This window comes from Spea bombifrons, chromosome 4, assembly GCF_027358695.1.
Source record: "Spea bombifrons isolate aSpeBom1 chromosome 4, aSpeBom1.2.pri, whole genome shotgun sequence".
In the NCBI taxonomy this organism is placed as follows: Eukaryota; Metazoa; Chordata; class Amphibia; order Anura; family Pelobatidae; genus Spea; species Spea bombifrons.
In genome coordinates, this window is record NC_071090.1 from 60,560,077 (window position 1) to 60,587,957 (window position 27,881).

The 27,881-nt window shown below is 35.5% G+C and overlaps 1 protein-coding gene across 1 annotated transcript; it reads left to right on the top strand.

Annotated features, from left to right (window-relative positions):
- Positions 1-1,753: 1,753 nt before the first annotated feature.
- LOC128490306 (chloride anion exchanger-like) lies at positions 1,754-27,612 on the top strand. The gene is made up of 21 exons (XM_053462137.1): positions 1,754-1,773; positions 3,024-3,169; positions 8,517-8,656; positions 10,459-10,569; positions 10,912-11,084; positions 11,352-11,516; positions 12,689-12,841; positions 14,592-14,674; positions 14,791-14,938; positions 15,193-15,306; positions 15,600-15,677; positions 16,228-16,323; positions 17,221-17,327; positions 18,802-18,871; positions 18,964-19,056; positions 20,133-20,228; positions 20,526-20,762; positions 21,274-21,328; positions 23,071-23,216; positions 24,343-24,408; positions 27,042-27,612. The coding sequence occupies exons 2-21, from the start codon at positions 3,039-3,041 to the stop codon at positions 27,063-27,065; spliced, it is 2,286 nt and encodes a 761-aa protein (XP_053318112.1). The 5' UTR covers positions 1,754-1,773; positions 3,024-3,038; the 3' UTR covers positions 27,066-27,612.
- The last annotated feature ends 269 nt before the right edge of the window (positions 27,613-27,881 follow it).

Below are 27,881 nucleotides of genomic sequence, written 5' to 3' on the forward strand. Positions count from 1 at the left end.
CCTTTGAGAATGTGCTCCACACAAATGGCCAAAAATGTGGCAGAAATTAAACAAAAATTTAGATTTTGCTCATCGTGCACAAGTCTAATTTCGATTTGCTTGTGAGTACATACAGTTAACATGGCTGTGAGTTTGGTATAATATTTATTTGTGACCATTAATATTAGAAAATCTTGTGTCACCTTCACAGGAATATGCAATGGCTGGTTATTTCCAAACATTTCCCCATATTGAAGACATACATTTTATAACAATTTATCTGAAAATCTGTACCATGCCTCACTTCTAGCCATACATAAGTAATCTTTAGCTTTCTAGAGCAGTATTACAATTTTTTTATTCTCTCAAAATAACGGTTCAGGAACAATTACTTTGAGTAATAACCTGTCATAAATTACTAACGACGTCAATGAAATTGGCTTTTAACAAGTCAACATGACTCTGCAAATTTTATTTTTTATGAAAAAAGTTCATAGACTGTGTTTGTGATTTAACCTTCCATATACATGTGTGTATGATAGAAATTAGAAATCCTGTTTGGAGGTCTCATAGCAAATATCACAAGGATATCCTGTTTTAACTTTGGAAGATTGGATATTTAAGATGCTCACAACATATACCGTATTTGCTCGAATATAAGACAAGTTTTTTTTCAGAGCAAATGTTCTGAAAAATACCTTGTCTTATATTCAAGGTCATCTTATAATCAGACCTGAATAGAGGGGACCTGGATCCTTCTCTCTGACATCCCCCGCTGCTGCCCAACACTTCCCCTAGGAAGTGACATGACCTTCCAGTGCTCCACCAGAGAAGCCCAGGCGGAAGTACCGGGCTGTAGCGGAGGTTGTCTTATAATCAGGGCCATCTTATAATCAAGCAAATACGGTAAAATGGTATTTTGGTAACCAATTACTTATGGACAATTTCTCCATACTATCTGACCAGAAGGGTTTGAATTATTGTTCTTAGATGTACAATAGTAAAATAATTATCTTTGCAGAGAAAGGTTTAACGTTGCAATCTTGCTCTATGGATACTAAGATACCTTCCATCTAAAAAGGTTCTGTATCATAAGAATTCGAGATGTTTCTTCTTACCAGAGGAAACATTTTCACCTAATGCAAAGATCAATGGCCCAAATGGAAGTGCCTATTCATAACTAAACAGAACTGGACTTCCCTGCCCTTGGAGCTAGTGATGGATAATACTGAATATAAAGGCACAACAAACAATAACTTACATCAGTGTAGAAATTACTACATGATCGAAAATATACCTGTTATATTAAAAGGCAATACAGAACAAAAATATGCATTTTCACTGTAAATTGGTACAGGACTAAAGATGTAGAAGTTAAATGCATATTGTTTAGGCAATGTCTAATGATTTGGTCTCTAGGGGATTATATATTTAATGAATATCAATGCTATGAATGTTTGTCAATTAAGCGACCACATCCTGAAATAAATTCCTCTACCAGGATAGTATTGATAATGTGTTTTATACATCACAAGAAGAGTTATTTTATGAGACACAGTTAAAATATAACGTCACACTCTTATCAAATCACTTGTATTGATTGTAGTTTCAAAGTTCAGAGCATGCAACATCTTATTGTATATTAAATAGTTAATGCGGGTTAATCATTACTTATGCACAACACAACTTCAATGGGAACATACAAAATTCCAATTAGTTCAAGAAAACACATTGCTTTGTGGTACCTGGTTTAGAAACTATCACAGGATATCTATGCTTGGGATGTGATAAAAGGTAAGATTTGATAATTACATCTGGGATTTATTTTCACTCTAGGAAAAATGTATAAATTAACCAGAAACACAATGCTATTAGTGGAATAAAAGAAACAATAATAATAATTTAAAATATATATATATATATATATATATATATATATATATATATATTGTATTTTATTAGTATTGACCCCCATTACATTTCTCATCTTATTTATCTATAAAATGATCTGTTATATAGAACAACAATAGCCAAACTCCAGTGATAGAATTTCTGTAGCACTTATAGTTAAACAGTAGTTAAGTTGGACTGAAGACATGCTACATAATTTTATAATGTGAGTGTACTGCAGTGTGTTTTTTCATTAGCAGATGGGGGTTGCTTAAAGAAGCTCTTCCACATAGACAATGCATTAAATTAGCTAAAAAAAACTAGCAGATCTGCCATTTATTTAAAAAAAAATTATAAAGAAGCTTCTCAGATTCTAGGGCAACTAATAGTACCCACGTATGTGCCATATGAGAAGAATTCCCTAAAAAATATTAATGAAGCAAAATTAACGGAAGCTAAAGAATTGTTACTCAGGAAGGTTTCGGCATTTAACAATACTAGTGTGTTTTTTTAACACTAATGAGATAAAAGTGTTCGCCTTAGACTAAATATTAAGCACACTCCCTAGGGAAGTAAGCAATTAAACCTTAGCATATGAGATGTAATTGTATTGTTTTATTGAAACTTTTAATTACAAAAAGGTTTCTATGGCAATTAGGAATCAGTGTCATTTTTTTCATAACTAGGTATACCTGGCAACATTATGAATAAAAGAAAATTAAAAAATAATCAAGTACATTTTTGTTTTTAAAGTGTTACATTTAGAAAAGTAGAGGAGCCTTTAACAGGTTCCACTCCGTTATATGTACCTTGCTACGCTACCTTATTGATACTAAAGTTTACTTGCAGATTTAGATAAGAAGCTCAGTGATTTTGTGATGTTGCAATCGGACATTGAACAGTAGTTATTCTAATCAGTTTCAAAGAAATGATGAAGAAATTGACAAGAATATGATAAAGTAATACATTATGTTCTTTAAATGCACTTACACACATATAGATAACTTTACGGACCTTTCACCATTGCGTGTTTACCGAAAAAATCCAAACATTGGAGTTTTTTATTTTACTTAAGTAATTGATCAAAGTGGAGAAAATGGGTTTCATATAATTTCAAAAGAGGCAAGTTAAATAAAGTGTCCCTCTTCTAATAGGCCTATATTGATGCCATGGCTGAACCAGTGGAGAATAAGTATTTGGTGGCACGACCCATATATTCAGAAGATTCCTTTGGTGCTGACCATGAAATAGTGGAGAGGCGTCATACAACTGCATTGGATCACCTAAAGCGGATATGTGGGTGAGTAGAAAATTAAAGCTGCTTAACTCCTTAAGGACTGGGCTGTTTTTTTCTGTACCATTTGTATCATTCATGCGGTGCTCGTGTTTATCTGTTATTATTATTATTTATTGTTTTATATAGCGCCATCAAATTCCGTAGCGCTGTTAGTTTCTTCTCTCTCGTTTAGTGTACCCACACGTTATATTTTTTTTTCCTGGACATAAGGGCTTTCTTAAGATACCATTTTTTCATCACCATCTGATTTCCTATAAAATCCTCTTTTCCTCACTTTCATTTGAAAAATGTATTTGAAAACTATTGTTTGTACTATTTGTACTATTATTTGTACTATTTGTCCTGAGTTTAGAAATACTCAATGTTTTTATCGTTTTTTGCTAGTATGTTAACTCTTTCTGTGCCAGGATTTTTGTGAAGTACAGCACTAATTTTAGCAGTTGCTCATAAATGTAAAAGTTTTCTTTTCTCTATTTTTGTTGGAACTGGATGGTTTCCCTTACCACATTTTTTTACTTATTTATTTATTTATTTTTCTGCTGGGCTCTGTTGACTTGCTTGGTTGAATGCAGTACTTGTATTCAACCTGCAGTGGAAGCTCAGAGTTCTCAGGGTCTGGGCCTTGACATGTTGCGAGAGGCAAAATCTCTATTAAATCAAGATCAGCTGACATATTGTATATGTAGATGTTGATGCCTCGTGGAGGGGCCACACAGGGCCCCTTCTTCAGATTTTGGCGTTGCTGAATGTCTTAACATCGACAGTGAAGTTTATTTAACGCCAGGCAAGTCATTGGTCCTTAACTGACTGTTTTTCCGTGATATGCCTGGCACTTCATTGGTTGTTAAGGGTGTAACTTATTTATACTATAACTATAATTCAAAGGAATGTTTTTGTGTAATAGTGTAATTACATACATTTTATCTATCATTGATTTTATGCCTGTAAAACTATTTAAACACTAATGCAGAAATGCAGATATGGGCTATCTAGACTTTTCCAAAATGTTAATGGTGTTCTATGCAAAGACCTAGTCCATGTGTAACAAAGGTTAGGGCTGGTTGCCAATCGAGAATATATCACTGATACATATATATACCAATGATATGCATCAAATATTTACAGTTATCTGAGTATATTTAAATTAATGTCGCTTTAGAGCCAATCCCATTTAGTTCAATTTAACTGATATCACATAGGGACTTGACAGCTTTGTTGTACTTGGTGTAAAGATCTACCACCATGGGATACCTTGTGGATGAAATTAAAATTATTATTTGTTGTGCCTTTATTGACAGAAAAACACTGGAATAAAAAGTGAGGCTTTTTTTGTAACTCAGTACTTAGTTATATATAACTAATACAATTTAATGACAAGACTACACAAAACAGTAAAAACAGTAAAAAAACAGTAAAAAAATATATTTGTACACATCTGGAGCATCTTGAGAAAATTACTCGTAATCAGGGCCGGCCCAAGGCAAAATGCCGCCTGGGGCGAATTTTAAAATGCCGCCCCCCCCTCCTATCTACCCTTCCTCTCCCTCCGTCCCTGCCACCCTCCCCCATTATCTACCCTTCCTCCCTCCCCACCTTGTACTTACCTTTCAGCAGTCCTGCGGCGAGTCTCCCTGTTCGGTCTCGGTGCCGGCTCGTAATGCTGAGCGCTGGAAATCTTCCGGCACTCAGCATTACAAGCCGGCACCGAGACCGAACAGGGAGACTCGCCGCAGAGGAGAGAGAGAGGGTCGCCGAGCAGGTACTGACCACTCGGCGCCCCTTTCTCTCTCTTTCGGTTTAAAAAATAATTAAAAAAAAAAGGGCTTGGGGTGGCGAAGTGCCGCCCCTTCAAAAGTGCCGCCTGGAGCGGTTGCCCCACTCGGCTCCATTGTCGGGCCGGCCCTGCTCGTAATATATCATAAACTCGTATGTTTAGTAAATACCTCACATAACTGCAAATGAAAAATGACCATAAATAAATGTAATTTGGAAAAAACTTACTATACAGGGTATTTCGCCAAAGCTATACTCTTCATGTATTATTTTGCACAAGCCTGGTTCCTTAAGGAAGGAGGCACAAATCAATTCCCAGGGCTAAACGTACTTTTGTCTGGTAAAGGAGGTTTGAGGCATCAGGTACCAAAGTATTTACACCCACCATTAGGAAGTTGATGTAATAATTGGCCAATTGTCATCATTTTGAATGACATGGTACCCATGGCTATATTTTAGGACCTCCCTGTAGAGACAAGACCTTGTTGTCCTTAATACAATGTAAAAATCCAAGCAACCTTAAAAAAAAGATTGTGAACTTTGACAAGTGTGGTTCCTCCCTAGGAGTAATTTCAAAACAACTGCAGGTACCATGATCAACTGTTTAAACAATTGTATGCAAATATAAAAAGCATAGGGCCATGCAGACACTATATCATGGAGGCACAAATTAACTCCCAGGGCTGAACATACTTTGGTCCGAGAGGTTCAACTGAAACCAAAGAAAATAACAAAGAAGATGGTGAAGGGTTTTGAGGCATCAGGCACCAAATATCTACATCAACCATTAAGAGAGTCCTAAATCACCATGGTGTGAAAGACTGTCATGCGAGAAAAGAGCCTCTACTCCAAGACGAAAACCTAGCCTTTTGGAGGAATGTTTACTTGCTGCCTAATTTATCCCACCACCTGTCAGTGGTCATAATGTTATGGTTGATCAGTGTATGCAACCAAGTCTATCTTCTTAAGACATCCCATTTTAACTCTATAATATATACATAAGGACTTGCATCAGCATTTAGATCGCCCCCACCAGATTTGCCCATATTGCATCCACAGGACTTACTTGGCACTCCGATTGTACCCACAGTGATGTCTTCCATTTCTCTTTATCTCAGCTCACCTTTGTATTTTCATCTCTCCTCACCTTTCCCTTTATCTTTTTATTTTCTCTCTATCTCTCCCATGTCTCTTCACCTCTCCCCTTTTTCTTTATCACTTTTTTCTCTATATCTCTCCCTTTTCTCTTTGATCCCCCTTCTCATTATGTCGCATCCTCTTTCTCTTTATTTGTCTTTTATATTTCCTCCCTTTCTCTTCATATCTTCCCTTTCATCGTTTCTCTCTTTGTTCTCTTTATCTTCCCCCTTTCTCTTGATCACCTTTCTCTTGTTTCTCCCTTTTCTGGATAACTCCTCTCTACTTTCTCTTTAGATCTCTTCCTCTTTACCGCTCCTACTCTCTCTCTCTCCATTTTCCCAACCTTTCCCTTTTCTCTTTTATTTATCTCTCCTTTTCTTTGACCCCCTTTCTCACTACATCTCAATATTAGAAGCATAGTTAACGTCCATGCAAACTGAACCAGCAGTTTAATTATTTTACACGGTAAACACATTTGACAGCAGATAAGAACCACTTGACTCATCTAGTTTGCACATTGTTCTTCACCTCAATCAGTCCTTGGTCTAGTGTTATATTCGATAAAATAAAACTTCCTTACATTACATAAAAACTTCTGACCCTCCAGTTTTAAATTATGACCTTTTGTTCTAATATTGCTCCTCTGAGCAACATCTCTCCTGTAGTTTGTTAAATCCTTTTAAGTATTTAAATCTCTTTATTACATTCCTCCTTTCTTCTTTCCTCCAAGCTATACATTATTATTATTATTATTATTATTATTATTATTATTATTATTATTATTATTATTATCTTTTATTTATATTGCTTCAATGATTTATGCAGTTCTTATTACAATTCATATATTCAAGGGGTATGACAGGATTAGAATTGACAAACTGATACATATTGAAATCCCTTAGTCTTTCCTGATATTTTGCTATGCAACAAACTATTTACAATTGTATTAGACCTTCTCTGAACTATCTCTAGAATGCCTATATATTTCTGGAGATTATGTCTCCAGAACTGTACGCAATAATCTATGTGAAGTCTGGCCAGAGATCTGTAAATGAATATGTGATTCAGTAGTATTGTGAAATATTTATTGCTCAAGTGCTGATGATTTGCACTACATATCTGACCTAGTTTTACACTATAGGAATAAAAAAATAATTTTTTATGACTTACTGTTTACCCTTTGAATGTAGTAACAGCACACACTGGGCTTTGATTAACTCTAAATGTGTGTGTGCATTAAAGCAATTACATATTGTTTGCTGGAGTTATGCCTATAATTTTAATGTGTAATCTTGATTTTCTGCAAAAGACTACTTATTGAATATTGAATCAACACCAGTGGTTTAAGTATATTTTAAATTGCATTTAATGGAAATGCATAATTTTGTTTAGAAAGAAGCCTTTGAGAAAGTACTGGCAACCCCCCCCCCCCCATAACTGGACACACACACACACACATATATATATATATATATATATATATATATATATATATATATATACATATATATATATATATATTCCTCCGTCCTCCCTCTCCCCTCCCCCACGGATGATCTTATGGATACTTTTAACTCCTTATTTTTTCTTCTGTACTCATGGTAAACAACTGTGTTATTTTAATACGTATGTTTACATATATACCTAAGACATATTGTGTTATTACATTTAATGACTGTAGTGTATTATCAGTAATATGTATAATGCTTATGTTTGATGGATGGAGACTATAGTACCCCTTCCCTTCTGTCCCCTGTTTAGTCTTGTTTATCCCCTTATTTTATTATTGTTGTATATTGCAAACATTAATAATATATATTTGAAAGAAAGTACTGGCACATTTTCTTGTAAACATAAATGTGTTAAAAATGAATACCTGGTCTTCTTAATAAAACGAGCTAGGCTTTGGTATTAGTATAGAAATAAATCTAATATATTAAAAGGTCAGCTTGCAAAAGGAATGATTATGAATCAAAGCCTATCCAGGTAAAACACCTCTATACAGACATGCTCTAGTACTTATGGAGCTTGGTGGGTGAGGCTGGGTGAGCTGATGAAAGGTTTGACACTAGGGCCCGCTTTCCTACATCTACCATATAGAAAAATAAAAGGCTTAAGTCTTATAGAAACATAGTTTATTTAAAGTTAATCTATATGGGTCTATATTACACAGTAAATATTATCATTACTTTATTTCTACTTACGGTAGACTTCCTCTTAAGTTAATATACACAGCTGCTCCAACTTGCACCTTTTCTAATAGTTTTTTTCTTACATATAAGTAGCTTAACCTTTGGAATTATCAAATATTTTCCTTCACCCATGATTTAGCTATACTAGGCATGGCATATGTAGCTAATTTTTTTATTGTGTTTATAAAATGTTATTATTTTTTACACAAAAGCTAAACAGCAATTATTCTTGCTTCATTCTATAGGTGTTCCCCCGAGAAGGCAAAGAAAATAGCTTTAACGTTCTTCCCCATTGCTTCTTGGCTACCTGCTTATCGTTTTAGGGAGTGGATTCTTAATGATTTAATTTCTGGAGTGACAACAGGTCTTGTAGCTGTACTGCAAGGTGAGTATTTTTACATTCTTACGTGTGATGGATTGTATTGTAAAACAAAAATAATATTTACATATTACCTAATTATGGATGGAACAATATAACTAAATTTGGTTTATATGTTATATACAGCTTAATTGATAGTGAGAGTAGCCTCAAATAGACATGGAGCTGACAAACATCATTATTAAATTATCTACCAATGTTATAACTTGCCTTTGAAAATTATTTTGGAAAGCCATTGTAAGTAGAGCTGCCCCCCCCCCTTTTATGGTAAGATGATATGAAAACAAATGCCTGCAAAAGCATTCAGAAACTGCCTGTTCTGTTTGTGCCATGAGGTATGTTATACAAATGGGCCCATAAACAAGCAAGTTCACCCAAATTACACAAAACTTGCAAATTCACTGATCCGATTCCTATTTTTGTACTAACATACACTTGACTGCAGGAGAGTTGATTTGATGTATACAGTAAAAAGTGAGCAGCTTCATGATTCATGATATGTTTGCAAATTGTGAGTTTCACCTCCCATCCCCTGAGGAATGGGAAGGGACTTGTGAGTGTCCCTACAAACAATAAAATGATAAATTTAAAAAAAAACAGATCTCCAGGACCTTCTATCAACGATAGAGGAGGTAGAAATAGTTAGAAACCCTTGGGAAGGTATCGATCCTAGAATTGTGCATTCGGATTTGTACAAATTGCAAATCTACAGAATTTTGGCAAATTCATATGAAACCATAAAAAAGAGACCAAAACCCCACAGAAAAATCTCAGAATTTTTGTCAGAAATGTGCAGGCCCTTTCAGTCTCACTCTCTCTCACACTTTCTAATTGTTTCCCTACCTTCTCTGTCAACCACTTCCTCTTCCACTTCTGGTTCTCCATCTTCTGTCTTCTCTCTTTCTTTTATTTTCTATCTTCTATATTTATCCACATCTCCGCAAACATAACCTGGTCTACCAAAATGTTGGCGCTTCTGGTGACGTTCTCACATAAGAGTGAGTGAGAGTGGATGAGAATGTGGGCACAGAGCAATGGATTTAGTTTCCAAATGCCCCCCTCCGATTTTTTCCGAACCTAATAGACAGGGAACATAATTAGTCGCATGAAAACCAATGAGCCAAAAATGAACCAAAAAAATGAGTCCAAATCATTTTTGGCCCACTTGCACATGTCTAATAAATAGCCCTTTGGGTACATGGGTAGGAATGTTTAAGTGCCTCTTTCCTCCCCATCCCTTCCCTGTGGGATAGAGAGCATTGTTCAACTTGGGGGAAAAATACATTTTCACTAATCTTTTAAGGGTCCATGCAGCACACTTGAGTCCTCATCTTCAGCCCATAGAATGGAACAAACAAAATTCTCTCTGTGCCTTATGGCAGCGTATTCTAAAATGGCCAATGGGTGAGAAGAGCAGATACCTATAGTGCCATGCAAAAATAGCCCCAAGTGGTTGAAGATTTCTTTCTATTCTCTATTGACTAGAATGTGGTCCGAATGGTGATTAAATGGACCTCAACTCAAATAGTGGAGTTGAGTTGCAATGGACTGTGCAGTCGAGTTGACATTTGTAGGACGGCACTTTGTTCCAACACAGTTAAGTTAAGACCTGTACAACTAGGGTGTGTATCTCTACTATTCAGAGGAGAAAGGACTAGATATTTTTCCTTACTATATTTTCTGACTGTGTCCTTATTATGGTCTATCATGTGTCAGAAACCATTCTTTCATTTTTTTAACTCTTGCATTTCCTATACCGGTAGTGTTGGATGAACAGTAAACTTATGCAACTACCTTATATTTTTTAGGTTTAGCATATGCTCTACTTGCAAATGTATCTCCTGGATATGGACTGTACACATCTTTTTTTCCGGTTGTGGTGTATTTTTTCCTTGGGACATCCAAACATATATCTGCGGGTAAGTCCATTACGTACTGTCTATTATTGTAGGAAAACAGTAGCACATGCAAATATGAGGCTTATAGTATCATGCCATATTAAATATGTTTCACATATGTTTCCTGCCCTAGAGCATACGGCCATCATTCTTGCTGAATCTGCCCATTATACAAACACTCTTAAGAGTGCCTGTGTTGTTCTTACACGGTTCAACATTAAAAAAAAAGACAAATATGTCAAGATTTTTTTTTTGCTTAACATATAATGCAATATTATGTCTAAATGGAGCAATGGATTTCAGTTATGTTTGTAGATTCTGTTTATGTTCTCCCTGTTACTACTTTCACAAATACTTTTGTAGGTCCTTTTCCTGTTGTGAGTCTGATGGTTGGCTCTGTAGTGGCTAATCTTGTCCCTGAAAACAGTATGGACAGTGGAAACTCCACTGTTGTCAATGCCACTGCAGAAGACTTACTTAATAAAGAGAGAATAGTAGTAGCAGCGTCTTTAACCTTCCTTGTTGGGATTATTCAGGTCAGTATCTTGAGTTTAGTCTGGGTATTTTATTCTTTTCTTCATATTATTGTGATTATTTATCAAGAAGGATTGTGAAAGAGACAATGAAATTACCAATTGACATATTTAACTGTATAATCGTTTTCTCTAACCTATACTGTTAGTACTTTGACTTGCCCCTGTTTAATTTATAACTTAAAACAACTCCTAGATTTCATAGTGTTCTACAAATTGTATTTATTTGTGACAATTCCAAATGAAATAATAAATATATCTTGTTTTTAGTTGGCTTTAGGGCTTCTGAGAATTGGCTTCATTGTTATATATTTGTCAGAACCATTAATTAATGGCTTCACAACAGCTGCAGCTATCGAAGTTGTGGTTTCCCAGCTAAAATATGTTTTTGGAATTTCGATCCCTTCATTTAGTGGACCACTAGCTATGTTTTATGTAAGTAAAATTTATTTTTATAAATATACATTTCATTTTTACATGTAAATCTATATAGATCTATAAATCTGAATATAGCAGGCCTTTGCTATATGTTACTTTGTTTTTGTTTGTTTTTTTAACTAAAGCTGTTAAGCAGCATTATTCGGATGTTTTTATGTTTTAATTAGTTAAGTTAAATTCACATGCATAGCATCACAATTAGACTTGGGTGCCGGCCAGCTCTTTGTGTTCATCTTCATGTTCGTCTTTGTGGGGGGGAAAATCTTTGTTTTCCACAAATATTTCCTGTGTTCAGTTCGGGCGAATATTCGTTGACATTCTTCGTGTTAATACGGGGTTAACGCTGTATGCAGCAGCTTTGGCACCAGGATTTTAAAGGTCCGTACAAGCAACTCTATTGGTCGCTTGCAGGGGCCTCCTCCGCCATCAACCAATGCAGTGCAGCTGCTCTTCATTGGTTGATGTCAGAGGAGCCGCCTGCTGGCGACCAATAAAGTCACTCGTACAGACTTTTAAAATCCTGGCGTGGTGAACCTCAGCCTGGGGAGACCACTGGTCTCCCTGCTCCAGGAGTTAAAGGTATATATGAGCAACCAATAAAGACGGCGGAGCGTGCAAGCGAATCTATTGGTCGCCGGCAGGGAGTTCCACTGGCATCAACCAATGAAGGAGCTCCATTGGTCTCCCTGCTCCAGGAGTTAAAGCTCCGTACGAGCGACCAGTAGAGTCGTTCGTACAGACCTTTAACTCCTGGCGCCGAAACTAGGCCTGGGGAGACTATTGTAATCCCTGCTCCAGAAGTAAAGGTCCGTATCTATTGGTAGTCGGCAGGGAGCTCCTTCACTGGTTGATGCCAGAGGAGCTCCCTCCCGGCAACCAATAGAGTCGCTTGCACCGACCTTTAAATCCTACCAATTTCTGCTCCCATTAACCCCTGCAATGCTGTGTAGATAAGGTAGGCTAGAGGGGAAAGGGACCAAGGAGATTAGTTGGAGATATTAACGAAGATGAACACGAAGATTCTTTGTGTTGTGTGTCGTCGTCTTTGTGTACGTTTTGCCGCTACCATGTCTAACAATCATTAATATGATTACTGTTTTCTGATTACTAGAATTTGATCCTGATTTAAATAAATATTTATTTGTTGTTAAAAATATTCTTTTTTTTAGTCACTGGAGAGCCTCTTTTCACAGATAACAAAAACAAATGTCGCTGATCTTATAATAGCTCTTATTGTGATGGTTTTTGTATATATTTTCAAAGAAATAAATGACCGTTTCAAGTCAAAGCTTCCTGTACCAATACCTATTGAAATCATAATGGTAAGCAAGCTATTGCCTTAACATTTTTATCATAATACATAGAGCACATTAATATTAATTAACTATTTAGTTATGGACTTTGTATACATAGTATAAGCTATACATCAATGATAATGAAACTCAGTTTATGTAGAATGCATTGCTACTTCCATGCCTTAGGGCAGGACAAGAGGTTGGTGTATCTTTTAGTGTATTTTACCCCATATCCCTTTGATGTTGGGGGTTGGGGTGAGAGCATAAATGGGTTTATTACCTAATGCCCCACTGCTTAAGTGTTCGTGTGAGCTTGTGTAAATGTGTGTATGTGTAAGTGTGTTGTACTAAGTGTGTATATGTGTTTTTATGTTATGGTGAGTGTGCTTGTGCTAGCGAATGTATTAGTTACCAAGAGGTGACATGTGCTGGGGGCACTGGATTTATCTGACCCCACAGTGTTAGCATGCAAGGGCATGCAAGCTCAGTCGAGTCTGGTCAGATAATCCTTAATTTTACTGATCATTGCACTTTTTTGTGAATTGACCCCTATGAGTGTCTAAGTGGAAGAGCACTTTTAATGGACATAACAGAAAGCAATATCAAGCAGGCAGTAGTAAATGTTCATTGTAAACCAATATATATTTTTGGTTTAAATGTCACCTCTTTATATTTGTTCTGTATTTCAGAAATATGTAACTATCTTAAGTACAGAAGGTAATGTTTATAGCAAAACAGACACAATTCAAAATTGACTGGATTCAGTTGTGAAATTAAAAGGTCGCAAGTCAAAAGTAAACAACATTTTGTTTGACCACCAAAAACAAAGTTATACAAGACCTAAGAGGACTTTTCTTTAAAATATCTCCATCAGAAGAAAAGCCCACGAGGTCCTGAAAGCTTATGCAACTCTACTTGTTTTTTATACCAGCACAAAAAACAATATAATCTTCAACTGATTACTCCATCTTCTTTGGGCCAAAATAATCACATTTATTTTATTATTAAGCAACTGAATAGCAATCTTTGTTACACTACAATGAAAAAATGAGATTTAAAAAACAAGATAATGGGTCAGATTTATTTGAATGATTTTTCTAATCTATTGTTTTCCATAGAAATCTAAGGTTGTTATTTAGTCACTTGTGACCAGGGACATGCCAAGGCTAGTGTGGCAGGTGCATCACATAAAGGCTCCCCTATGAATGAGGGATTTAGCAGGGTCATAGAATGTGTATGATCTTGCAGCTGTAGTACTCTGGCTAACACTGTGTGCAAGCTACTCTCAAGATAAGATCTGCATAAGGTAGTTGATGGAGTGTGCGTCTTTTATTATATTTTGTTAGAGTGAGCGTGAGTCAATGTATGGTGCTAGAATGAGTGTGTGTGTGTTAATGTACGGTGCTAGAATGAATGTGGGTGTGTGTTACTGTATGGTGGGTTGTGGTGTCAGATTGTGTCTGTAGGTGTGTATATGTGTTAATCTAGGATGATACAGCGAGTGTGTGCCACTAATCCTATGCTCACATCTGCTTGTTATATATTTATCTCCAGCCCAATGTGTGTAAATTATTTTCAGTGCTATCTGTGTCATATTAAAAAGCTACCATCAAAATAATAATAAATAAAAGTATTATACAAGAACCAGCAGTGCTACTTAATCGAAAAAAAATCACAGTTGCACAAAAATTCTATCCTCTGAAGTAGTCTATGTATTCAAATAACACAAAACACTTATCATGGGGTTTTTTTTGTTTTTTTTTTTACATTTTTGCAGACTATAATTGCAGCTGGAGTGTCATATGCATTTAATTTCCAAGACAAATACAAAGTAAATATTGTTGGTCCTATTCAAAAAGGGTATGTATTTAGTATTTGTTTCTTCAACCATATGAACCTCTTAAAAATAATGTACCAGTAATTTAGGAATAATTAAATAATTATTAATACTGGCTAACTGTTGTTTATTTGTACAGATATCAAGCTCCCATGGCACCAAGTATATCGGTTTTCAAAGCCACTATTGCCAATTCTTTCTCCATTGCTATTGTTGGATTTGCTGTGGCCTTTTCTGTCGCTAAAGTGTATTCAATCAAGCATAATTATAATGTTAATGGCAATCAGGTAAGTAATTGCATGCTTAAGCACAGCTGATTATCTGTGTTCTTTGTTGTGTCATTGCAAATATATATATATATATATATATATATATATATATATGTGTGTGTGTGTGTGTTCATATAAGCCATTTAAGACCACCTATTACTGGTATTAGCATCTGTGACTTTATTTTAATTTTTAATCATATAAAATGTTATATGTGTATGTGGGGTAAAATGAGTATGTTTCTGAAATGTTGTAAATGTTGTCATCTGCAGGAATTGATAGCATTTGGGCTTAGTAACATACTTTGTGGCTCATTCAGAGGATTTGCAGCCAGCACTTCTTTATCAAGGTCCTCAGTACAAGAAAGTACAGGAGGAAAAACACAGGTACCTTTGCATAAGTAATTATTCTGCTCCTGTAAAACATGAGCCAAATGAAGTACACACCAATGTGCTTTTTGATGCTAACAGCACTTAGCAGTAGGATATGTTCATGTTGTAGACATGGAAACTACCAAGGTAATTTATTGGATTAATTTTGATGCTGTTGCCCTTTTCCTTGTGAGCAAATGTAACCTATTATTGAAAACATTGGTGTTACTTTTTTATGTAAACAGATATATCAATATGGAATCCAATTCTTGCAAACATACATAGTCTATTAAATTATGTTACTACAGGTTGCAGGGATTATATCAGCCATACTTGTTTTGATAGTGACTTTGGCTATTGGATACCTACTTGAACCTCTACCAAAGGTATGTTTTCTTACTTTTAGTAACTATGTATAGAAATCTATTTTTCTGTAATAATATGATAAATTAAGCACTTAAACTTAATGTCTGAACAACATAGGTAGAGTACATTGCGCAGCATTGTGTTACAACATATTGTACAAGTAGTTTAGGGAACTGGAGTAGCAGATGAGAGGGGATCTACTCAATTGAGTTTATACTCTGTGTGGACAATTGAACATTGTTAGTGGAAATATTTAACTCAATATGATGGTAGAATAAGAGACCTGTGCAATAAAATTCCAAACATCTAACTTTTCAGCATTAAACTAAAAGGGTATAGTAGTGTTAAAAGAGACAGCAGCCAATCTGCCAATATGCTCCCACAACTCTTAATGGCTTACAACAATCTTGTTATTCAGATAGGAAAAGTCAATGAATGATGCTTCATAATTTTAGTATAGGGGCATATTTATTGTAGTCTAGGGGTTCAAAGTAAACATCCTACAAGAAAGACAAATTTGTTGTTTCTAAATGGTTGCAAGTATATATTTAACATTGTTCTTTATTTTAGTCAGTTCTAGCAGGCATCATTATAATAAATTTAAAGGGAATGCTGATGAAGTTTAATGAAATTCCAGTTTTGTTCCAGAGAGATAAATATGATTGTGTAAGTATAATAACTTTTCTTATAAATTACATTTAAAATTGGGTAATACTAAACTTGTGCATTCATATTAGGGCGAACATGAAAACGAACACGAAGGGTGCGTTTTCTTTGTTCAGCCCGAATACCAAGGAAACAAACATGGCGGCGGCAAAACGTACACAAAGACAAAGACGCACACCACGAAGAATCTTTGTGTTCGTCTTCGTTAGTACAGTATCTCCTAACTAATCTCCCTGGTCCCTTCCACTTCTAGCCTGCCTTGTCTACACAGGATCGCAGTGTAGACAGGAGCGGGAATCCATAGGATGGCACAAGGAGTTTAAAGTCCATGCTTGCGACTCTATTGGTTGCCTGTGACGCTATTGCTCACACGGACCTTTAACTCCTGGAGGCCTAGTTTCAGCGTCTGAAGTTAAAGGTCCGTACAAGCGACTCACATAAAATCACCAAAAAGCTAAGTTGTGGTTCAATTCTTAGATAATAAACACAAATTCAACAAATTTTAGACTTGAATGAGATCACACATCATTGCTCGAGATTATGTGTCAGTTTATGAGGCTAGAGTGTATGCATGTAGATGTATGGAGTTAGCATGCATTTGTGTGTGAGTGTGTGCCAGCATATGATGTTACAGTGTGTGTGTGTTAGTATTTGGTGTCAGCATGTCAATGTGGGTTTTAGTGTATAGTGTTAGCGTGTCAGCATGCACTTTTTGGTGTCACTACATATGTAGTATGATGATAATGTGATTGTGTGTTTCAGAATATGTTGCTAGATTGTGGGGTTAGTGTTGCGAGGGATTGGAGGGAGATAGAGATTACTGTATTCTATTTTACATATCTGTTATTTTGCATACTTGTAAAGTACCAATATATTAAAATTATTATCTCTTTACAGCTTGTTTGGATATTGACTTTTATAGCTTCAGTAATTCTTGGGCTGGATCTTGGGCTTGCAGTTGGTGTAGGAATTGAGCTTCTAACAGTGGTTTTCCGAGTACAGTTGTAAGTAGAGCTTTGTATTATTAAGCTATGGTTGTAATATATATTATAGTATGGAAAACATGAAACCAATGAATATACGCAGATGTTTTGAGGTGAATGCATGCCTGTTTTTAACATGTGTAGCTGTCCTGGGCTTAGGCCTCTTTTAGGGGCCCATGGTACATGTGCCTTGAGCCATTTAACTGCCAACATAGGCTGGAGGTCTGCGCCACCACCAACACTGACCTTTCCATAACTGCATCCTCCCTTATAGCCGCATAACTTGTAGTGCATTGGGAGATGACATCCTTCAAATGATGGACAGGAAGGATTTGTGTAAAGGTCTGTGGCAGTAATTTCACATTCTTTTACCTCACACTTAGGTACAGGAAGCCCATGACAACACATACAAATTACACAGAGGAAATGTTGACTGTGTCCAATCTAGCAAATGTTATTACAATAGGGGAGAGTAGAAGTTAACAATGATATGAAAAGTAACAATACACAAAAATTGACAATAACATTGATTAATGTAAATTCTGGTACATATGGATAAGTGGGCCCTGCTCTTGTGAACGTAGTCTAGTGGATGAATCACAATGCAAGGATATGATGCATCGCTATTAAACTGCCAGATGAGAGGGTCTAGACTGCCTTATGGGTAAGCTGGCCCTTCAATTAAAATTATAATATAAAAGACAATAATTGTAATGATTTCCAGCAAGAAAATATTTAGGCCATATTTTCAGATTTGTTCCCCAAAACCCCTAAAAATTAACCACCACAACTGATGTGGCAGGATCTCACCCATAGCTGTATCTATTAATATTAATGTTTATTTACTTATTTTAACGATACACAATATACAAGTCCAGCACAAATGCTAAAGGAAGCTAATTTACTCAAATAATTTTCACTGATTTAACTGTTGCATACACTATGGACTAGTGATACCTTCCTCAGCAAAACATTTTATGATAATATTTATTGGCAGGAGGCATATTTGACCTTTGTATTCAGATCTGCTGGCGAAAATAAAGTATTCCATTGTTTAACAGATGATCAACAGATCATTGTTCAAATTAATTGCCAGTTAAGAGAACTCATGTCAACATATTATATACCATCAAGTTTAAGATGAACCAGTCATCAAGATATTCTGTACAGTTCTAGATCTAGCAAAATCACTTGCAAATGTACAATTAAAATAGGACAAAAAAATGCGTTTTACGTGTTTTAACCTACAGACCCCAAGAGTAGGGAAATTCCATTGTCAGTAATTCCAGTGCTTCTACCATTGCAAATATGATCTTTGTCATGGAAAGTATAAACTATACACTTTACTTATTTGATGACTTAGTCCAAAAATAGTCTGAGAAAGTAAAAGTAATAATAAAAAGAAGACTGTGTTCTTATATATCCCATGAAACACTGTGTCGTAATAAAATGATTAACCTTAACATGACTTCCTGGTATTACTGATATTTTACAGTCCCAGATTTGTGGTGCTAGCCAACATCTTGAAAACAGACATCTATAAAAATAAAAAAGACTATAACAATGTAAGTGTACTGTATACTTTCCTTCCTGACAATACCATGGAGCTACATTACCTTATAATATTATATTAATTATATGCATTTATTCTACATAGATGCATGAGCCAAGTGGACTGAAGATTTTCAGATGCCCATCACCAATATTTTTTGCTAATTCGGAATTCTTCAAAGAAAAACTTATAGCTGCTGTAAGTAATATTTCTATTAACCTAAAGAAGGGTGGGCCAACTGGTGCATCAGCAGAACAGCAAGGCTTTGTCAACTAGGACAAAAATGTCCACTCCTTCCCATTTTAAAGACATGGCCAAGCCAGTTGTTGGGCTTGAGTCCAGTTAAAATAATATCTATCTTTCTTAACTATATACTAACCTGATGTATATGATCTTCAAAGATATTATTGGTGAAATTGTATTTTTTTATTAAGGTATGAAAAATGTACAGATATAAAAAACACATGAAAGGCATGCTTATATAGCAACAATACATATAAATATCACACATTAAAACATTAAAACACATATAGTTAGATACAGACTACGCCAATACACCATGTAAACATTACTACCATAAAACAGCCGATATATGAATAGGCACTGATGGTCTATTTAAACCAAGATCTGAACTTTTGGTCAACATAAAGAGGGAATCCCAAGGAAGGTCAAGCTCTCACTAAAAATTAAATTTCTCAATTCAAAAATTCAACATAAGGTCAATCCAGGGTGCCCAAATTCTTTAATATTTTCTGTGAAGCACTCTGCTTATAAAGAGCCTTTCTTCCGTTCTACATTGGAGATGGATCCATGAACAAATCTCTCCATATTGTAGTAACCCACTCTTTTTCCAGTTCCTCACAATGAACAATTTGGAGGCCAGCTAAATTTAAATAACTAATCATTTCTGATCAGACTAACAATAAATAATGTGAATCTGATGGGTTTTTTAAATCACAATCTAAACTTTTGGGCAATAGAGTGTTGTGTTTAATAAACCGCATCAATTGTGTGCCTTTAATTTTTCAAGTTGAATAGATTCATAAATTTAGACTTATTAAATACTATATACTATGTTGCTGCTGTACACACTTGTTTATTGGGTTCTAAACCCTGTATATTGGTTGACTAAAAAGTGGGAATGGATATTCAATGAAATCAAGTCATCATGGATATTCTTCCATTTCTTCTTTTTAAGTGATCATTGGCGGAATGTTAAGTCCACTTGAATTTGTCGCATGTAAAAGTTATTATCATTTAGTATTCTATTTAAGGCTGGCTTTAATCCACTGTGGGTGCTTCGTAAGCGCAATAAGGCTTTGAGGAAAATTAAGAAGCTGTTGAAAAAAGGAGAGCTACATGTGACATCAGTAAGTAACCAATACAAGAATGCAATGAACAATATGCAGGGGGCAAGGTAGTAAGCCAACACGTTGTTCTCCAGTTTTTGATCTGCAACTTAATGCTCAGCTAGCCATATACATGATCATCTTCATTTAGGGTAACTGAAGAGCATGATGTAAGTTGTGATTCCAAAACACCTATTTAGCTATTAAGTTGACTTCACCTAGTATAAAATAATAATTCAGTAAAAAGCAGTAAGAGTGATTTTCCTTTGATGCTTTATCAGTTATATTCAGAATGTGTTCTAAATTATCACTCTCCAGAAAGGATTGATCTGCACGTCATATGACTACAAAGAGTCTGATGATGAAGAATTAGACAACAACAGGTTGGAAGAATTAGATCAGCCTACAAACACAGCTGATTTGCCTATTGACATCAACTGGAATGATGATCTACCAGATATCCTCAGTGTTCCCAAAGTTGACATACATAGTTTGATTATTGATTTTGGAGCAGTGTCATTTATTGATATGTCTGGAATGAAAGCCCTAAAAGGAGTAAGTACTATTGGTACTTGTAAATATAGATCAAACAAATCATCAATGTTCACTTAGTAGGACAAAGTTAAATGAATAATAACCTGCATTAGGAATTTGCAGGATAATCTTCAAAAATAGTTCATACCACATAAAATATCTCATAGTGAATAACTGACAAAGGGCTTCCATTTTATGTGTATATTATTGCACAAATGTCTCCAAAATTTTTCCTAACCCTTAGGACAACACCATCTTGAAAGAAATACAGATGGCTCAAGGAAGGTGTAAAATATACATACTTTAATTGAAATGCGGAACCTTACATTTCGATCCTCGACCTAGCAGTAAAATTTAGTTTGAATATGAAAGTCCAGAAAAAATATACAGTATGTGTATATATATATATATATATATATATATATATATATATATTTATATAGATAGATATACTGTATACTGTACATGTACCAGCAAAATATTGATTAAATGTACAAACTGACGATAATGATGCATAATAATATTTTTACAGATTTTGAAGGAATTCATAAAGATTGGAGTAGATATATACATTGCTAATGCTGATGGTAAGTTATCTAAAATATATAAAGATATTATAAAGATGTGTGTCAAACACGTGTACAAAATAATGCCGTGTGCATTAAACTTTTTCTTACAACTTTGGGTCTAAAATGCAAGTCCTTGTCAGAGTTGTATGTGGATGCACCCTGGTGGATTACTAATTTACTACACTTTGTACAAGTTTGTTTGCATTATTTTAGAGGCACACCTGTGTGCTACCAATTAGACAATATTAACCACCCTTGCAATCCAGGTACAATTGTGTGAAGGGGATTAATAACTTGGTTGAGAAAGAGACACATGATGTTTGGGTACCACCTTTCTACCTTTCTCAAGGTATAGGAAGTTTGCAGAGGCTACTGAAATGTTAAAGGTGATCTCGAGCAGTATCTGTCGTTTTGCTTTTCTTTTTTGCGTTGCCTATTGGTATGTATACTATGAACTATATTGCCATCTAATGTTTGGCTGTTGGAATGAATAAACAGTGTTAATTATAATTTGCGTTATATATTGTTTTGATTTTTATGGTGTGCAGCTTGAAAATCATGGAATGTTGATCATATATGATTGTTGGGAGACACATTTTCTGTATGTATTTGTTGTGCATGGTGCCCCTCTCCTGTATCATGGGTATTTGTAACAAAAATACATATTCCATTATGGGCATCAGTGATGACAGACTCAGCTTCCTGTCATGTAGAAGGATCTACCAGTAGGAAGCTCCTTTTGAAGTTACATGTTGCTCTCTAGTTGGAAAAGGAAAGGTAAGAGTCAGTGCCATAACTACAGGGGTTGCAGCGATCAGGACAGGAAGCTGCTGGAGAGAGGGGAAGGTGAGAAGTAAGCGAGGGCGGGGGGATGTATAAGCATGGATGTGCAATTGAGTGTGAGCATAGATGTGTGTGTGTGAGTATGGATGTGTATTTGTAAATACGGTATGTTTGTAAGTAAAAATGTGTTTGTAAGTAAATATGATTCCAAGGCTGAATTGTGCTGTGACTGTCTAAGGGTGAAAAAAACAGAATTATAAAAAGTAATTACGTTTTTTTAAAAAAATCCTCCTGTTGGTTTTGTGAAGAATGTCCCCCTGATCCTAATGTAAACAGGAGTTTGTTATACAAAGATTAAAAAAATATATTTTAAAGTAATTTCTAAAAATATTGCTTATTTTAATCTAGCACTAAATATTTGTGGAACCCTCTACCACTTCTCCAACTGTCTGCTTCCCATCCTCCCTAACGATCAGCTCCACTTGTAGCACTATGTCTGGTGACAAACCCTGTTAATTCTTCTTTCCGCTTTCCACCCTCCCTCTGAAAAGCACTGAAATATGACATTATAATACAGTGTTCCTGCTTAGATGAGCCATCAGATGTGAGAAGAGAAGCGGTGCTAGTCACAAGAGATAGTACTACAGGCAGGACTGAGAGAAGATCACAGATACTGCAAGGACCTCGGTGGGGGGGGTGATCAAGGGTTTAGGGGCAGCCTTTGTCAATTATCAGATGGGATCAGATGCTTGATCTAACAATTCCACTTCCTTAAATTCCATAGATGTTGTTCATTAGTATGCCAGCAGCAATTACCAGAGTTATCCTCTAATGGTCCTCTAAAACCATGCCGCATACAGGAAACACAATAATCAGAAGAAGAAGAATATTATACATGATTAATTTGAATTTATTTTTTTTCTTAATTATACACTGACATTGTGATACCTTTGTTAATTGTGACTTTTCTTCTATAGGTGGTGTTTTAGAGAAATTGAAAAGGAGTAAATTTTTTGATGATGACATAAAAACATCTATGTTTTTCATCACTGTCCATGATGCTGTTCTGCATGTTCTTGAAAAAAATGGTTTGAAAAACATAACACAGAGAGGCCAAATGAAGGTAACCAACCAATACTACCCTCCGCAAATATATTTGATACTTACTAAAGCAGACCTGACTACAAAAATGTAAAAGAATAAAAATGAACTTCTTGAACCACTACTATGGTGCAAGGATGTAGGTTGTAGGTAATTTTTTTAGGACAAGATGTCCAACATGTCCAACAAAAAACTGAGTGGCCATCAGGCATACCAAACAGAAGCTCAATTACACCCTTTATTGCCTCTAAAGCACTCGACCCCATACCTTTTCCTACTGGAAACACACAGTCGAAGACAAAGGTTAAGGGTCAGAGAGTTTCTAGGTATGGCTGCAAAAGAATAGTTAATAAGTGTTGAGGGCTTAAAATATGAGTGACTTTGTATATCCACCTTACATTTCATGTCCATTGTTCAAGGAGAGGCGTGTTCACCTACACACCCAGCCATTATCCCAGTTACCCAGTTAATCATCTTCAGTGGTGTATTCACCTTTGGGGCAGCCCGACCTGGGGTAGCATCACCAGTTAGCTACGCCTCAGGTCAGTGCTTGTATTTTCTTCTTACTATATTAACCCTGGCTTCTTTTCTGGACTATGCTATCTGCCTCTGCCCCCTATTGTAAGTTACCAGCTATTGGGCCCAGCTTGCTTACTGGACCCAATAGCTTACTGGACTGCGCCTCTGCCTCTGGCCCCCACAGTGAATTACCAGCTACTGACCTCTGTTTGCTTATCGGACTACGAACCTTGTCTCTTGTGCTGAGCCCTGCTCCATGGCTCCATCACCCGAATCCTGACAGGAATCCTGTGGGCCTTCAGAAATCAGGTGCACTGCGCCTTAATGAAGTCCATGGAGACTGTGCTGTGTATAAATAGGTCAGTTAGGGAGATCAAATATCTTCCTTGTAACCGGACCAATTTTTGTACCGAGGGGCCTAGTTGGCCTAGTCCAGGATATGTCACTGATCATCCTTACATTGCCAACAATCATCTAGTCTACATCATGAAGCTAGGTACATTTTAAAATTTGTCATCCCGTGTATTAATACCTAAATGTTTAAAAGCTGAATATATCAAAAACCTGCTATTTCACATTAAATTGTTCTTCTTGCCCATGTATGTTTATTCTGTTACTTATTTTTAAAGGAAACAGACAGTATTCTGTTGTCAAGTCCAACCACTAATGGAACTATCTACAGGAACAATCATTCAGTGAGTGGTATTTATTTTCTATTTTCAGCAATGCAATCATACTTTAGAAATAAACACACAATCTCTACCTCAATTATTTCAAAACCCAATATAGAAAATATGCAAGACATGTACAATAGAATAATTACAATATCCCTTGGTCAAGCTTGAGATTTATTATCCCTCACACACAGGATTTTTAAGACTCTGTTTCTGTAGGTTTCGGACTTCAAGTAACACAGTTATATAGTGAGATAAATAAAGATACCATGAACTCTAAAATGCTATCTGAAGCAAATGCTGATAGCAGAAACCACCCTTAGTTGGTGCTCATGTATGCCTTTTGCTTACATTTTTTGCCTTAAAAATATTACATCACCATGTTTGTGTCCATCCCATACATAATTGAGTACCTGGCTTATATGGTTAGGGAAAGAAATAGAATTAGGGAAGACAGCTTTGCTCCAGTCAAATCTGACTTACCTAATGAAATACTTGTGTCACAAACTCTGTTTTTGTCACAAACCTACAGTCCATGTATGGAGGAAGCCCGGAGTTTTCATGTACCCAAGTGGCTGCATTTCAGATGAATTTACGTAAAAAACACCACATCTGAATAAAAGACTGGCTTTAATGTCATGTAAAATCTCAGAGGAACTATTCTTGCCCACATCTGCATTGTTGGAGTTATATGTCAGATTTCTGTCCTAAAAGAGCCTGCTAAGACTGTGCGGGGATAGTGCAAGACTATCTTCTGTAACAAGTAGTAAACGGTTGGGAGTGGGTATAAATTGTATCAACAGGAACAAGTCCTTTCTGAATAATAATAATAATAATTGTTTCCACAATAATGGTAACACTAAAATGACAATCGAAGCACACTTGTATATCCTTTAAGAACTATAGCTCATAGATTCCGTGTACTCCTCCATTGTAATACTAAGATTACTATTTGTTTTCAATCTATAAAAAGGATACATAGCAGGTAGGATGCATTTATAACACCACATAGCTCCACTTCAACATACACTGACTGGTGAACTACCTGTCACACCTGATGAGACCTGATGAGATACACTGTAAGAGACTACACGTCAATTTAAGTTAATAGACAACATACACAGCAATCATACATAGACATTATATATACAGGACCATACATATTATATATACAGGACCATACATATTAAATTATCCTTTCGGGTGATATAATGCATGCATAAACAAAAAAAACTAATTCTCAAAGATGGTAACTGCAGGACTAACATGATAGGGGGAAAAACTTTATAGAACTGAAGTGTGTTTATTGGTTGCTACCTATGCTACCTATGTTCATCTAATGGGAAAATGGAATCTCTGTAGGTAGAAAAGGTTTAGTCCTTTTTTGCTATAATGTCCATTCAGATTCATCTGATGAGGAAGTATATTAAGACTGGAAATATGTTTTCCATCTGGGTGCATATTGGCAATTATATACCATATGATTTTTATAGTCCAATTGTAATTGTAGAGAATTTCTTCTCTCTTCTTAGTTTAAATCCATTACAGACTTGCTGCAAACTAGATGTATATTTCTCTTTCAGTACCAATTCCCCCATATCCCATTCTAATTCCGAGTTGTCCTTTTGTTTTTCCTCTAAAGTCTCTCTCGTGAGAGGACTGATAAAGAGAAGTTGAATGCCATGGATGTTCATTTTCATGAGGCAGGACATAGCTCTGTCTCATGCTCATGCTGTCTCATGGGGGTTGGAAGCAATACCTGTGCAGTCATGAGGGGGTGATAGACATAGTAAACACACTGGATGTTGGAACTCAATGTATTAGGTACATTTAAAAATAAACAGAGAACTTAATTGGTCCACAAAACTCTGAAATTAATTAATTAGTATGTATGGTCCTGTATATATATACTTGTATGATTGTTGTGTATATTGTATATTAACTTAAATTGATGTATAGTCCCTTATAGTTTATCTCACATATATCTGTGCTTATGCAGAATTGAGCTAGTAATTGTATATTCAAATAAAGTACATAATATTGAATAGTAGCATGATATATCACATGTTTTAAGTATACACTACTAAGGGAAGGTTAGAACTTTGGGCACTAAAATTGATCAGTGTATGCTGAACTGGAGGTATATGGTGTTGATTATTACATGGGGTCTAATATGCATCGTTTTTATGGATTGAAATAAATATGAATCTTTATGCTACAATGCAGGAGTACGTGAAATCTATAAGCTATGCTTGCTGAAGGATATACAACTAAGTGTTTCAACTTGATTCTGTTCCTTTCAATTGATAGCCACTCCCAACCCTTTAGTACTTGTTACAGTAGCTTGTCTCACTTAAATTGGTATGAGCGGATGCTGAGTAGGACTCCGCCACAAGTGACTTATAGATTTATTTTTGCCTGGTTGTGCTGAAATATGACATCATATACCAGAGCAAAATGATCCTCTGCGGCAAGGTAAGTCTGGTGTAAGCTGCTCTGGGTCAGGCCTAGGTCAGCACTCTCATAAATGGGATATTGTTTGCCTGTGTGTAAAATAGTAGCATTCACTTTTTGTGACTTTAAAAAATATTTATCTTTTCTACTGTATAATGCTATTATGTGCATTTGACCATATGTTTATTATTTTTTTTCAGATTGGGAATGAAACAAGATTCTAAGGATATATTTATTTTATTTTCATCACCTAGAAATGTATATACCTTAGAGTCATGCATTTACCATATCCAGAAACTGCAGGGTTCTCAATAGTTTTTATTACATGTTTTGCAGTAGTGGAAAGGATACAATGTGTAAAAATATAAAAGTTGGTTTCAAGGAGACACATCTTAAGTATATTTAATTCAACATATTTTGTTATATTGTAAAAACTCATTGTCATTTTTTATCATTCCTTATTCTGAAAAATAAAGGTTAAGATGTATATTGAAAAGGTAGCAAATATTTAATATGTCGGTTGTTGTTTTTAAGGAATACATAGAATGCATTTTTCTTAAGGAAAACATTTTACATTTTGAATGACAGACTTTGTTTGTCCATAGTCCTACAAAAAAGGCTAGCTTTGAATTTATTTATTTTGTTTTGGAAATGTTATATACATTATCTTGTAACTCTTCAAGACTATATCAAAATTAGACTTTTTGTCTGTATAGGATATTTTTTTCTTCATAAAGAACAATAAAAATGTATGTTTCTGTATGAAGTACATGTATAAATGTACATTAGTTTTTACAAAGCCGTTTAATTTTTACATTAGGTATGATGGGACTGCAACTCTAATTTTGAACAAATAGACCAAAATTACCCACAAAAGTATATATTGCTGTAAAGCAGACAACCCAGACTATCCTATCAGGGGTATTTGGGCACGCTTCATGCAGATATTTGGCCGCCAATCACTGTTGAAATTGGCTGCAGAGATCATGAGCTTTTTTTCACCAACACATCCTTTTTCTTTTATTTTCTAGGGTCATATC